Here is a 15,679-nt window from a genome sequence, read left to right on the forward strand (position 1 = left end):
GTTTTTCTTATAAAGTACTCTCTCACTAAACATTGAAAGCCGTGAAATAACCTATAAATATGACTCATCGTGAAACATTCGCCCATATTTCATAGGGAATTATGAAATAACCAGTATAAAGTATCGCGGTTTTCACGTAAATTGGAGAAAAGTGGTTGTCGTTAGAAACAGAACTCCTTTAATGGAATTTTTGTCTAAATTATCAGTTGAATTACAAACACGCCGCGGCGAATGTGGGAATAAATATATTCCATTGAGAAAAATACGAAATTCACATCAACACGCGTACGTTCTTCGTAATGCAAAACGAAAGATATTTGTTCACTTTCTGCACCTTAACCTTTATAGTAATTTCCTGCTCTGTTCTGTATGTGGCATGGACAAACTCATTATCGATTCACAAACAAGGTAAGTTAAAAATTAATTTCTTCTTTTGTAAAATGTTCAGTGATCATTAACTTATCCTTCGCAAATCGCATCACAGGAAACAAAGCCTGAGGGTAGTTTTATTCTGCTATATTTGAAGCCGATTTGATATTTTTCCACAAAAAGCCGATGCCGTACTGATCAGTTGTGGCTATCACTTATGACGGAGAGAGCATTTTACACAAATCCAATCCGTGGTGACGCGGTGGCCAACTGTAGGGGGCTTCAAATTATAAAAACATTCGCAGCAGCCTTGGTAGTCCGATTGGTGGCTTTCAATGAAGGTCTTAACACAGTACATAATATTTACTTCGATTTACTACACAACTGCGCCCAAAATGTACTGTAATGCACCTACGTTTCCTCCATAGACAACTTCTTACAAAAATTACGAGAAATGTTTACAACGTCAGGACAACGTCACAGTTAATGCATAATGTTATGGTTGAAACGGGTTCGAGGAAGCTTCTAAAATAAATCAGCTTGAGTTATAGTAATTAAGAGAATTGATAAGGCTTTTAGGGACAATTTAAAAATTCGATCAAAAACCACTTCTGCACATTGAGCGCGAGATTTCTACGGCTGATAGCTGATAAGAGCCCAGTAATCAGGTTTTTATCAATCTATTTATCAAAGCCGATATAAACCAAGAGGTCTTTTAATTTGTTATACAGCGCAGCCCCGTGGATAATTGCGCGTCTTGACTTCATCTTGACAAGGTTAATTTAGAGAGTACCATATAGCAATAACATTTTTTATTTACGTTCAGATGTACATAAACAAATACAGATACTCCCAATCCGCATCCGCAGGTAGCATGCACGACTTGTTCGAGGGGGGTGGGGACAAGTCAATTCGTATAATCTTACAAAAAGCCCGCCTAGATAGCTACGACCAAACCGCACGCATGGTCCAAGAGCCTTTAATAAATTAATCGGTAGAAGACATGCACCTGTCTTTTGCTAGCCAATCAGATTGCGAGAAGGCCATAGGATAATAGTGACGAGGCGCGAAAGGAACGCCGAGGAAAGTGGATGGGGAAAGTGTTTCCAGCACATCCTCGTGGTTCAATTCACTTATTCATAACCTTTCGTTTGTCTTTCCTTTAATGACTTACCATAGTATCTATTCCAAATAGCTATAGCGTGCGCCATCAATGTTACTCCTTTCTTAAGCAGTCACGCAGTCTCGTGGGCCAGTTAATGTAGTATATTAAACACAAGAGACAGTGTTTCATCGGGATATCCAAAAACCGAGATGAGAGTTGAAAATAAGACACGATGCGGAATATCTTTGACGAAATTCGAGGTGTTTAAATAGCCGATGAAACATTGTCTCAAGCGTTTGATATATCTTCTCAAACAAAACACAAACTACGAGGTAAACGGAAAAACAAAATAGTTAAAATCTATGCTCAGGGGCGGATCCAGGATTTCAAAAGGGGGGGTGGATGGCAGACCATTAGGGCCTAACCCTAACCCTAACCCTAAACGGCGGCAGACGGCGAAACGTGGCGTAACAACAACCAGACATGAGCGGGTCTGGGGGGGTTAGAGCTAATTTTTATTTCTTTATTTATTTTCTATTTCAAATAAAGTGACATTTCGAAATTTTTTTTACTGAAAAATGGGGGGGGGGGGGGGTGGATATCCACCCTATCCACCCCCCCCCCCCCTGTATCCGCCCCTGATGCTAACTAACTTAAAGACTGGGTATCCAAAACCTCAGTCACGGTTATGATTTTCTTTGTTTGACTCGATGAATTATTAATTAGTTTAAGAAGTTTTGTTTCCCAATTTAATGCCATGGGATCTACTAACATAAAATGGTCTAAAGAACTGAAAATTGTGCTCACATTGTCCACATTAATTGTGTTAGATCAAATTGTAAACATACCCAACCTTTATTTTACAGGATGGAGCTCAGTCAGTAGAAGAATAAATCAGGTTTGCAGCGTTTTGTTGCTATTTGATTAAGGAAAGAATATTTTTACTAATCATAACTACTATAACAAAATTCTCAAATTTGATTGGTTCCTAGCAAGCAGCTAAGGTGTGCAATAGTGGGGGCTAAAGTGTCCAATGGCTAGATGTTCAGGGCCAACAACAAAATCCGCATGCCGAGTGCGCTCTTTATTTGGTTCTTTCATGCCCGAGCATTCATAAGACTGAACACTCCTTCTTTATATTCCTAACACCAGAAACTGCTTTTTTAATGAACTTAATCAAAAAATGTTCCTCGAATTTTATTATAGTTATGATTAGTAATAAAGAACTTGGTGTCGTGCCGTATAACAGGCTCATGTTACGCCATTACGTTAACCTTACTGGTACACTATGTAAAGCGTATGTGTAGTGGATGTGCGGATTTAACCGTGGATGATCCGGATTTAACCAACAGTAAAAGAGAACGACGCCATTACACTCGTGTACATTTAATCATCACATCTCCAGTGTCATGCTGGATAATATATACATGGGGGGTGGGGAGGGTAAGGCTTAAGTAACAAACACTACATTCCTCCCTTCTTCGAATAACTCGTTTTATTGGAAGGCAACAAAAACAGAATAAAACCTAACCAACTTTATAGGCATGCAAATGTCTCTGAATGTCTTTTCCTGAACTAACAAAGGCTCAACATTTTAAAACTGGCATAAGTACAAATGTAACACAACAACTAATAGTTCCAGTTCAGTTCAAAGTTCCAGTTCACATCTGGATCTAAAAGTTCTACCCTGGGACCAACTGAACGCAGCCTAGAACATAATCTTGAAATTTAGAGGGTACTTATTGACTCTTGACGGGCGTAGGGTAGTAGCATCACTTTGTTCCATGACATGTTTGTATTCCACTGGTTTGTCTTCGCTTGTTGTTCCAGAAGGAACAGGTTCACTAAACTCTCGGCTTGGTGAAGTTTGTGTTGCTCTCTGAGCCTCCGAAACATCTGATGACTTACTGGTGGCTGGTAATACATCATCATCACGCTCGAGATACTTTTTCACATGGGTCACATTCCGACGGTACTGTACACCATCAGCCTCGACAAGAACACTATTGCCATTCTTCTGAACAACTGTAAAGGGAGACTGTTTGAATGGTGTTGACAGTTTGTTTTCTTTCTCCTGTCTCAGTAACACCTTATCACCTTCTTGAATCTCGCTCTCACATGCATTTCTTCTGCTGTCTGCATACAACTTCCCTTTCTCTTTCCGCTCACTGTCACGATCTCTGACTTCATCTTCAATACTGAACTCTTGAAGTTGGGGTAGTTTGGTTCTGATGCGTCTTCCAAACAACAATTCTGCTGGGCTAACCCCCGTTGTAGAATGTGGTGTACTACGATACATCACTAAGAAGTTGTCCATCTCTGATTTCCAGTTGCGACCCTCTGCTTGAGCAATACGCAGGCGCTTCAGGATACTGCGGTTTTGTCTTTCGATTTCACCGTTGGCCTGTGGCCATAAGGGTGTGGTTTTCCTGTGTTCAATTCCGTTCTCCTCCAAGTATTTCTCGAAATAGTCACTGACAAACTGCGGTCCATTGTCAGTCCTTAGGGACAAAGGAAGACCGTGAGTGACAAAAATCTTGGACAGAATTGATACAATCTTCTCAGAGGTAGTCGATTTGGTAAATTCCATCTCGAAGAATCGGCTGTAGTAGTCCACCACGACAAAGACATAATCACCGGAAGGCAGTGGACCCAACAAGTCAGCCGCTAGGTGTTGCCACGGTGCAGAAGGCAACTCTGTACGTGACATCGGCTCAGGTTTAGATGGTTGTGAAACTAACTGACAGCCATGACAGGTCTTACAAGCTTTCTCCGCTTCTTTGTCGATGCCTGGCCACCACACTTTGGTTCGCAAACGTTGCTTCATTGATACAATTCCAGGATGACCTTCATGTGCCAACTTTAGTACTTGACCACGAAGTTGCTTTGGTACCACAATTCGAGTTCCACGAAGAACTAGCTTTCCAATTGCACTTAATTCGCCTCGCACAGGTAGGTACTCTTTGAATTCTATGGCATGCCACTTTCCATTCAAGAGACATTCTCGTACACTTTTCAGCTCTGGGTCATGTTCTGATGCTCTCTCAATTTCACGAGTTGTCAAGGCAACAGGCGTTGATTCTTGAGCTACCCACTTCACATACTCCTCTGTTTGGTCTTCGTCTCTTGACGGCGGCACTGGTTGCAGGAGGCGTGACAAAGAATCTGCAATATTCTGGGGACCTGGGACGTATTTCACGGTAAATCTGTAAGGTTGCATTCTGAGAAGCCATCGCTCGATCCTAGCACAGGTCTTGGATTTAGGGGAGAAAATACATTCCAAAGGTTTGTGGTCAGTCATTAGTTCAAATTCAGCACCATACAAATAGGCATGAAATCTTTCGCAGGACCACACTATTGCCAAAGCCTCTTTCTCCGTTTGAGAATACCGGCGTTCTGTATCGGACAAGCTTCGGCTTGCATAGCTAATAACTCGTTGCTCTTCCCCTTGCTGTTGGACTAGTACAGCTCCTAATCCTGCAGGGCTTGCGTCAGCAATCACCTTAGTCGGGGCATTCTTATCAAAGTATCCAAGTGTCGCTGCACTGGACAGTCGCTTCTTTAGTCTCTTCAAATGATTTCTGTTGCTCCAGTCCCCACACGAAGGGTTCACCATTCTTTGTAAGCTGGCGGAGAGGTGCAGATACCGTTGCCAGGTCAGGAATAAAACGTGCAGTAAAATTGACCAGTCCCAGGAAGCTCCTCACTTCCGCAGCAATCGTTGGTTCCCGGGCGTCAACAACTGCCTTTACTTTAACATCCGCTGGACCAATTCCACGTGCTGACAACACATGGCCCATGAATTCCAAATGCGACATCTTAAATTGACACTTGTCACGGTTCAATGTCAACCCCTTGCTGCTCAATACTCGGACCACATTCTCAAATCTTCTGTCATGCTCCTCCTCAGTGGCTGCATGCACTATCACATCATCAAGGATGTTATGGGCGCCATCACAATCTTGCAGAACTTGCTGGAGAACCTTCTGGTACATCTCAGGCGCACAACTTATACCGAACATGAGACGCTTGTATCGGTACAGTCCCTTATGTGTGCAAAATGTAGTGATATCTCTTGATTCAGGTGACAGCTCTATCTGATGGTAGGCAGAGTTGAGATCCAATTTGCTGAAAAACTTGCTCTGATTCAAATCTTGTAAAACTTCATCGATGGTGGGTATTGGATAACGTTCTCGCTTTACTGCCATGTTGGCTTGACGCATATCGACACACAAACGGATGTCACCTGAGGGCTTGGGTACGACTACCACTGGACTTGGACCACTCACTTTCTCAATTATGTCTAGCTTAACAAGTTCATCCAGTTTGTCACTCAGCTTATCGCGAAATTCGAAGGTGGTATGGAACTCGTCTAATTGGTTGTGCAATGGGTTGTACCTCTGAATCAATTGGGACTTTTAGCTGAAAATCCTTCAATTTGCCAATACCTTCACAACATCCGGGAAATTTTTCAAAAATGCTTGGTACCCCTTCTGCTCCATCTGTAGATACCTTTAGTGAGTTAACTTGAGGACCCAGCTTCAAAACTTCTAAGGCAATGGCAGTTTCTCGCCCAAGGAGGGCGTGTCCCTCATTTTCAATAACAACAAATTCAACCCCACTCAACACTCTCTCTCCAACAGACACTTCTGCAGTAAATGTGCCTGCAACTTGTAATGGCTGATTACTACCATATGCAAATAACTTCTTGGACACCTTGCTCGACACACATTCAACCTTATTTGCTTTCAGATACTCCCACACATTACGACCTATGACATTGCAACTAGCACCCGAATCAATAATCATTGTTGCTGGCAAACCTCCTATTTTCACAGAAATTTTACCATCACTTGAAACATTACAATCGTCTGAAATGCCAAAGGCATATTCACTGTCATCACTCTGCTTATCTTCAGCTTCTACTTGCCTTACATGGTGAGGCGGACCATCCTTTCTTCTTGCATCTGGTCTTCGTGGTCCTCTAGCTCCTCCACTTCCACGACCAGTGTTTTGCTTCTTCTTAGTTTTACACACAGCTTCAAAATGTCCAGTTCCCTTACACCATCTGCACTGTTTCCCTCTCGCTGGGCATCGGTGATCATTAGCTTTATGTCCCACATTTCCACAACAAAAACATTTCACATTCCTTGTGCTCGCATCCCCTTTGTAATCAGACTTTCCACTCACACTATTCACCTCACTACTGACCTCGCCACTTGCTCCTTCGATTGAACGTGCCTGTTTCTCAGATTCTTCCATAGACCGGGCAATTTCTCTTAATTGTGGCAGTGTCAAGGCTCGACCTTTCTGAAGTAATTTTCGACGGAGTTCGTGTGACAAACACTTGCTAATCACTTGATCACGAATTTGTTCATCCACAGCAGCGCCGTCTCCAAATTCACAGGTTTGGGCTTTCTGTCTCAATCTGGTCACAAACTGTTCGATGGTTTCGTTGGCCAGTTGACTCGTCTCTCGAAAACAAAGCCTTTCATACGGAACATTCGCTTGCGGTTTGAAATATTTATTCAAGGTCGCCTTTACTTTCTGATAACTATCTGTTCCTCCTTCTTCGTTCAACGTGAAATAAATATCTTGAACACTTAAACCAGCAGTATGCAGCAATAAAGCCTTCTTCTGATCGACATTCTTGACTCCTTTTCCCGCAGCATACAATTCAAAAGCTCGCAGCCATCTTTCCCAGCGTGCAGAAATACCAGCAGTTTCGGTACAGTCAAATGGCTTTAAACCTTGTGTATCGCTCAAAAATACACTTGCCATCTCAGAGGAACTCTACCAACGACCGTCCTCGTCGCCAAAATGTAGTGGATGTGCGGATTTAACCGTGGATGATCCGGATTTAACCAACAGTAAAAGAGAACGACGCCATTACACTCGTGTACATTTAATCATCACATCTCCAGTGTCATGCTGGGTAATATATACATGGGGGGTGGGGAGGGTAAGGCTTAAGTAACAAACACTACAGTATGCATGTCGAAACATTAGCCAAACCGAATCAAAGATCCGTAACAATTTTTTTTCCTTTCTTAGCATACCAGTGGCATGAAATCTATACACGTTATGAACTTGGAAAGGCAAGCAACTGTCAGGGAGTTTTGCAAACAGAACAACAGAAGCAACGAAACCGTGAATACCAAAAAGCTTGACAATATCATAGTTGATGAAAAGTTCAAAATACTATTTTGTTACATTCCAAAAGTATCCTGCTCTCAGTGGAAAACAGTCATGGCGAGCCTTAATCGTACAAAATCCAGAAACTGGATCCACGATGCAGGAAACTTTAAATTTCTACATCAATATCCCACGGATGAAGCCGAGAAGATGCTCAAGAGTTATTTTAAGTTCGTGTTTGTTCGAGAGCCTTTCGAACGGCTGCTATCCGCTTATCTTGATAAATTCTATGGCGGCCAGGACCCTGGTTTTCACAAGAATTTTGGACAGGAAATTATAAGACGGTATAGACCTGGAGGTAAACCTGAAGATAAAAACATAACATTTGACGAGTTTGTAAACTACGTTATAAACATTGGAGATGGATACTGGAACGAGCACTGGAAGACATACGACAAACTTTGTTATCCTTGCGGAGTTCATTATGATTTCATTGGAAGGTTCGAAAATCTTGAAGACGAAGCTCGTTATGTCTTGGAAATATCTGGGATAAATACAGAGTTGAATATTTCATTTCCACAAGTCAAGCCATCAAGCACTTTCTCGAAAGTTCCATTTTTCTACTCACAAATCGCCAAGGAGCGGCTGTACAGGGTTGTTCAGTTATTTGAAGACGATTCCGAGATGTTTGGATATGACTTACCAAACTCTTTTTATGAATTTTTAGCTATTTGAGCTGTTAGCACAGCGTTACATCATTACTGTCTTCTTGTGCCTCGGCTTGTAATTACCCTTGCTAAGCTTTTTCCCTTAGGTTTAATGGTTTGTATTTATTTCACAACGTTTATTACTGAAATTTTTATCTATGATGGTTATGATGTGATAGCTAATATTTATAGCATTTATAGTAACAGTGATGATGATGATGATGATGATGATGATGATGATGATGATGATGATGATGCAATAGCACTGTTAACGGGCTCCTGTTGACGAAAAACTAATAATTAATAAAAAACATAATTATTACTAGTCAGGTCGGTTAGCGTAATAATCGTTACTTGCGTGACAAAAGCACCAATTTTTGCATGCGGACTCCTTTCTATACTTTATTTAAGTTTATCCGTGGCTCCATCCGAATTATTTTATTTTTTCTTGAAATTTAAACCAGAACGATTTTAGCTCATTTGCATATATTCATAAAAGTTGTTCCGCAATGCCCCTTCATAAGCGATCGATTAGATTTTGTGATAAAAGCCCCAATTTTTGCATGCAGCCATATTTTGATACTTGTTTTAAGTTTATTCGTGGCTCTATCCGAATTTTTTTATTTTTCTTGACTTTAAACAAGAACGTTTTTATCTAATTTGCATAAATTCATAAACGCTGTTCTTCAATGTTCCCTTTGGACAGGCATTTATCAGAGTACTTGATATTGATAACCCATAAGGTAAATTGAAGAAAAAACCACGCGATTTTCAGGTTCCCTAACCCTAGCGTTCCACGCAGTCGTTTTTAATGACAAAAGTAAAAAATGCGGTGGCTTAAGGCTTGAAAAAATTAACTGTAATATCCAAGACAGGAGTGGATCTAGTGGCGTTGGATCGGGGTGGCTAGCCACCCCCTTGAAATATAAGGAGAGTGAAACTCGATAAGGTGTAGAAATCGTTGCAATGTTCGGTTAAAATAAAGTCTGGTGAAGGGATATTTTGTTGAGCCTTATTAAAGTGAGTTAAAGCAAAGCATTTTCCGTCGGTGGCATCTTCTCCATGAACGCTGCTAAGACAGAAAAGTTAAATCCTAGTTTGGTTAAGAGACAAGGACGAACTCTCTCTGTCATAAACAATGATCATGACAGCCAGCCGTTCAATTTTACGGAAGTGTTCACAGTCGGCATCAAGAGATTTAAACGGATGAGAGAGGCTGAAAAGGCAATTGTTTCTGTTTCTTCTTTAAATGCCTGCCAAGTCTGCCCTTTTCCCTAAAACTGCATGGATGTAGTATTACAACCAGATATAGCGTGGAACAATGGCAGAGAGCTTTCTAGGTACAGATGGAGGAATCATAGCTGTTGGTATACGTTTACCCGTTGCCAATTCTCAGTTGGAAACTGGAGGAGACTGATGCCGGTACCAAAAAAAGCTTTTTTAGGGTTGTCTAAGGCACCAACAGTGAACAGACCTTTCGCAGGCAGGCAGGGGATACAACTCCATCTTCGTCAAAGTGCTTGCACATGGCTTCTTCTGTCCACTCTTCAAGCTGTGTAACCCTAACTTGCGATCAGGCGTTCTTTTTTTTTTTTTTTGCGGCGGGAGGAGAAAGATCGATATCGCCGGTTAGTGTGACCCTGACATAAGAATAGCAATTCCCAGCTGGGGTAAATGCTGGATGATCCGCTTGCTTCTCGATCTATGTTTGTTCAAGAATATTATGATTTTGAGGTAAGATGGTAACGACGCTTCTTGGCTATTTTATGGAAACAATCGACCATTAAATTTATATGCCTCGTGGCTAAAAATGTATTTTCTTATTATTGAAGCTGCCTTGGCCAAAATTTGTGCGTCCTCTGTGTAATCTCGTTTCTTCAAGGCTTCTTTAAGCATGTTCCACATCCCTCGGCGGCCATAATGATAATGGTAATGATAATGATAATGAATTAATATAGCGCATTTTTCATGTGTATATGTTCAAATGCGCTGTACACCAGACCACAACACCAGGAGCTTCGTGCCCTACTCTTTTCGAATAGTGTGTGGGTTCTTTAACGTCCCCTGTTTTAAGACTGAAGATACAGGAGACGGGACCTACGGTTTATCGTCCTTTTCCGAGAAGACTAGAATGTCTAGCCATTTGCAGATGTAATTACAAAGGCAGCACATTCTCCTCAGTTATTTTAAGACCCTGAGTGTTGGTCCGGTCTGGGGTTCGAACCCACGACCTCCCGCACAGCAGTTCGGCGCTCTACCAACTGAGCTAACCAGACTTGGCAGGGTTTTCGAGTTATTCGAGTTCGAGTTACCGGGTTCTACTGTAACTACCATAATAAACATTTTAGAATACTGCATCTAAAAATTACAATTTTAGCAAAAAACTTCAACAATGTCTTCAAGTTATATATATTTTTGCAACATTTAAGCATAAAACTGCAAATTACTTACGGAGAAGAGAAATATTTCCTGCTGTCCCACTTTAATTTAATCAATTCAAAATGGCGTGGTAGCGGTGCTTGAGAGATCGTGCGTGGTCAAAATGTTTAGCAAATTTTGCAAATTGCAAGAAAAAATTCAGGTGGAGCCACGGATAAAATTATTTAATAGTCTTTAAAGAATCATTCTGCAAAGTTTGGTGCTTTTATCAACCGTGTCACGATTTCTCCAAAAAATTGCCCTAAGCGACCTGACTATACACGATAGACATCATCTGCTGTATTGTTTTTATATTATAGAGATATGTGGATGAACTTAGTTCCACAGCAGACTTGCCCGTAGATGTATATATTGCATTAGGCAGTAAGGAGATTTAGCAGAATGTGACCTTTCTCATTCGACTCGGACTCGGATTCGGACCCGACTCGGTCCAAGATTTGACTCCAACGGCGTGCCTCTTCTGAATACCCAAACAAGACAACTGTTACAGTAGGCAATCACATTGCAATCTTTATTAATGTTGACGTTATCGTAATAGCTGTCACAAGACATAATGTCTTTAAAATTAGCTCCATAAGACATCATCGTCATTACTTGGGACAAAATATATAGCAGGAATTTATGGTAAGAGGTTTGTCGTTACAGTGCGTTTCACAAAACTTTTGACAAGCGGTTTGCGAAGTTTGTTTGAAACTTCCGAAGTTCGCCGCGAACTTGAGAATTTCATTTTGAAGTTGTCAATAAAATTGTGAACTTCGTAACGAAGTTGCGAATTTCACGTGCAGCTAAGTTCGCAAGATAGAAGTTCGAGTTGCTTTCAAGTACGTCCTCTGTCTATTTTCGATTGAAATGCCACAATAGCAGGGGCGGATCCAGGGGGGGTGGATTGGGTGGCTAGCCACCCCCCGTGATCCACCAGAAAAAATGAAAAAAAAAAACATATTAAAATAGACAATGTACATTCACCTTTCATAGTCAGGCGGCCGTTCAAAGTTAAGAAAGGCCATTATTCCAAAATAGGAGATTTCCGACAGCCTGTTTTACGAACTTCTGGCTTAATGTAACAAAACATGTGTGTATAATTTGAAAAAATTAGATTCCTCTTAACTTTCGAGAGTTGTTTTAGCCTTGCTGGAATGATTTTCTTCTCCATTTACATCTTTTTTAGCGAGTGTTCGTACCGTTTTTTCGCATTGAAGCGATTTCACAAACAAGCAAAGTCGCCAAAGTTGTCCCCAGGCCATTTTGCCAAGGGCTAAAAATTTTCAAGCACATGGGTGAGCAAAAAACGCATATCTGTTTTTTCCTGTAAGTTTGTGGCCTGTCAACTTTAAATTTCAATCACTGTTTATTTCATAAGAACTAGACTTTTTCTCCGAAATATAACTCAAGGTAGGTTGAAGAAAGAATATTTTGCCAAATTATCAAGGAGAAACAGTGGTTTAAAAACTTAATTGACAGCTGTATAAAGCTGCACAGAATCGCGGAAATCACGTCTAAGAGGCTTCAACTTTTCAAAATTTTCTGAGGGGGCATGCCCCCAGACCCCCATAGGCGGATAGAGCCTTCGGCTCCATTAAATATGGGCCTCACATCCAAACTCATTTGCACTCCCACTTTCAAAAAATTGCCTAAAAGCCCACCCCCCCCCCAAAAAAAAATATTGGTAAACAGTCACCCCCCTTTGAAAAATCCTGGATCCGCCCCTGAATAGAAAGAAAATTAATTGTCATAGACTGAAGTCAAAAACGAACGAAACTTCTCGGTGGTAAAAATACGTAAACAACTTACCTGGCGCATTTCCACCTTCGACTGCAGTTCTCCGCTGGTTTTAGTTTCACAAATATTTCTTCGCTCTGCACTCTTACCTCAAATTAATTGGGAGCGGTGATTCTTCCTTCAGCCAATCAACTTGATACATCAGCGAGTGTTTTGCATCGATCGAAAGGTAAGCTTAGTTTCTTTGAAAACATCATATCGACTTGATCGGAAGTGGGACGTTTCAGCTGAAGTCTACTTGTAAATAATTCAGTTCGCTGAGAGTAATTCAACAATTAGCTGCTATGTTTTTCGTCCTTTTTGCCCCTAAACACAGCAATACAATTCGGCAAGTCTGTCATTACAATCGGAAATAGACGGAAGACTTGGAACTGTCTCGCTGAAAGCAATTCGCAACTTCGTTTCGAAGTTCGCAATTTGATTGACAACTACGTAATGAAATTCCCAAGTTCGCAGCGAACTTCGGAAATTTCAAACGAACTTCGCAAACCGTTTGTCAAAAGTTTTGTGAAACGCTCTGTAAGTTACTCCTTTAGAGTAGGCGCTCTTTACAAAAAAAAAGTAAAATAGGTAACCAAAGAATGCGTGTAAACCATTTTGAAGACCGAATCCGATACTATTTCTGTAATTATAAAATAAAAAAATAATAAATTACTTTATTACCATAATAACTTAGTGAGGAAACATTGCAGAGATTATTGGCAAAATTGTGGACTTCCCCTATAAATACTGGAAGCATTTTATTTGAGAATACATCAGTAACGAAAAAGGGAGTCAAGCAAACAAGTTTTATTTTTATAGGAAGAGTTCCTGTCCCTGGAAAGTCACTGATCTACCGTATGAGAAAAGATGGCGGCTGTACATTTTACCACAATACTTTGCAAACCTAACACAGCCAATAGGCACATTAAAAGTCATTTTCCTGTTTCTGTTCTAACGAAACTGCTCAGGCTGCAGGGTTTGAAGTTCTTGTGGGTAAATGTACCAGTGGCCATCTTTTTCACGTTACGGTGGATTCAACAGGTTTTCTCATCCATCTGGGGGAAACGACTCGAGATTTTCAAAAATGGACAAAAGTCTTATTTTCTGGCCTGAATGTATCTTTGTTTTTGAAAAAAAAAAAAAAAAAAAAAAGAAAATGCTCTACGACAAAATATGTGCTTCTGCGACAATTTTTGAATTGAACCATTCTTGAAGAGAAATAATGTGGCTTGAATCTGATTTTTTTACGCGTTCTACGCTTATAATAACTGATACACAGTAAGGTCAAATATATTTTACCCTTCGGCGTTTTTCAAACAAAAATTAGCTGCCGGCTCAGCCCTCCATCTTTAGCGGGTTCTAAAACATTTCACCATAACCCTACTCATATTGAAGAATTTGTTTACTTCATGAGTGATATCTGTTCAAGTTTTGTCAACGCATATGATCGATATATGCATATCTATGCATAACTGGATTAATGAAAACGTGGTCGCCGAAAAGTGACCTGAGTGTTTTTAACCACGTATATTGCACTGTGATATGGCTAAAAACATGGCGAGAAACAAAACTGAAAGGTAGATAAGAGAGAGGAGAAGAGAAAGAAAGACTGACATTCACTTCAGTTTTTATATCGTCTACTTTTTTTCTGGCGAGAAAAAACGCGTTTTCGGCGATTTGCGCTTAAAAGGTAAAAATTTCATTAACCTGGTTTTAATAAATCCAGCCATATGCATATTGCTAGGAATTAATCCATCTGTAGCTCTTAATCCGCTTTTTTTAGGCGGTGACGCCTATATGCCAGGGAACGATGGAGGATTATTCGTTCGTTCGTGTGAGTTACTTAATTATCAAACCTAAGAGAACTGGGAACTAGAAGCATTGTTTACTTTTCGTTCCGCCATGTTTGATTTTCATATGTGAATCGTCTTTCGCAGCTGAGAGCATCGGTAAAACACGTTTGATTTCTGGCAGGAAAGACCAATGTACGTCGGATAAATTTGAGCTCACTTACGGTACTTGAGTTTGTAATGCGCGATAACTGACTCGAGTTTGAATTTGAGAAGTGGAGAAGGCCGTTTAGAAGTGTCGTAACTCAGAGGGCGCCAACCGATAGCAGTTTCTTGATCAGATTGCATTTGAAAAGGTGAGCTATCTGAAACCTTTGTTTGACTGATATTAAGCTTATTTTATTTAGCTTGATATTAAGCTTATTTATTTGCTTCTTTCCAACGCGACTCGCCATCTTGAGTTGTTGCGAGTAACAATTTTCTGTTACAACTTCTGCTATAGCATCAGCGGTCGAACAGAGGTTTCAGGCCTGAAGTGAGTGTTTAACTTTGTCAGGTACCGGATAAATCTGAGTTCGCACGAGTCATGCAGTACATCAGTCCTGAAGTGTTCGTAATTATTGTACACGATCGACCATAAGTTGAGTTTCGTAAATTTAATTCCGTAGAAGCCTGTACTAAACGGCCAACCGATAGCAAGTTCCTTGCAAAAGATTGAAAAGGTGGGCTTTCTGACTATCTAAGCTGAAGTCCTTGTTTTACTTGAACACGCACTGATAATATTTATTTCAAAGTGCTGTTGATTTGATTCAGACTCTGTGACCCTTACAAACGAAAATGATCCACAGTTTTCTGACATGTATCGCCTGTTTGTCGCCTCGCCTCGCTAATGGTATGGAAATTAATGCTAGGCCATTCTGTTTGATGAAGGTCATTACTTTTACTTATTGCATCACATTGTATGCATGTAATGTATTGCAAAATTGTTTTGTAATTTAAGCAAAATAAAAAAAAATGAAATACAAAAAAGTTGCAATTTTATTGCTCTGCATGTTAAGACCTTTCATTCGGAAGTCATCACTGGCTCACCACTGTATCAACTTTACTTCCTGGACTCCACTTGTACTGTAACAATATTTTGGACTTATTGGACATAGCTTGCATTACGGATTGTACAGTCAGTGTAGGCAACTATCATCCACATTTAAACAAGAGTAAATCGGGGAGTAAATCAAGATATTGTATCAACCATGCTTCCTGGACTTCACTTGTGTGTTACCTCCAAAATTAAATAATAAGATTCCGATGCTGCATTTAAACAAGAGTAAATCAAGATACATTATTTAAAGATATTTTTTTTCTGCCAAAGTTGT

General features: G+C 40.4%; 1 protein-coding gene and 1 long non-coding RNA gene across 2 annotated transcripts; both read left to right on the top strand.

The window, feature by feature from the left end:
• Window positions 1-283: 283 nt before the first annotated feature.
• Window positions 284-8,544, top strand: LOC144664953 (carbohydrate sulfotransferase 11-like). The gene is made up of 3 exons (XM_078526173.1): window positions 284-408; window positions 2,341-2,372; window positions 7,529-8,544. Exons 1-3 carry the CDS (start codon window positions 300-302, stop codon window positions 8,342-8,344), a joined length of 957 nt encoding a protein of 318 aa, XP_078382299.1. The 5' UTR covers window positions 284-299; the 3' UTR covers window positions 8,345-8,544.
• A 27-nt stretch (window positions 8,545-8,571) lies between these two features.
• On the top strand, window positions 8,572-13,309 carry LOC144632533 (uncharacterized). Its single transcript, XR_013566919.1, has 3 exons — window positions 8,572-8,646; window positions 11,023-11,399; window positions 13,059-13,309. It is a non-coding gene; the product is annotated as an uncharacterized LOC144632533 (long non-coding RNA).
• Window positions 13,310-15,679: the final 2,370 nt, after the last annotated feature.

The sequence above is a fragment of the Oculina patagonica genome, chromosome 1 (genome assembly GCF_052425735.1).
Source record: "Oculina patagonica isolate OP01 chromosome 1, crgOcupat, whole genome shotgun sequence".
NCBI classification, from domain to species: Eukaryota; Metazoa; Cnidaria; class Anthozoa; order Scleractinia; family Oculinidae; genus Oculina; species Oculina patagonica.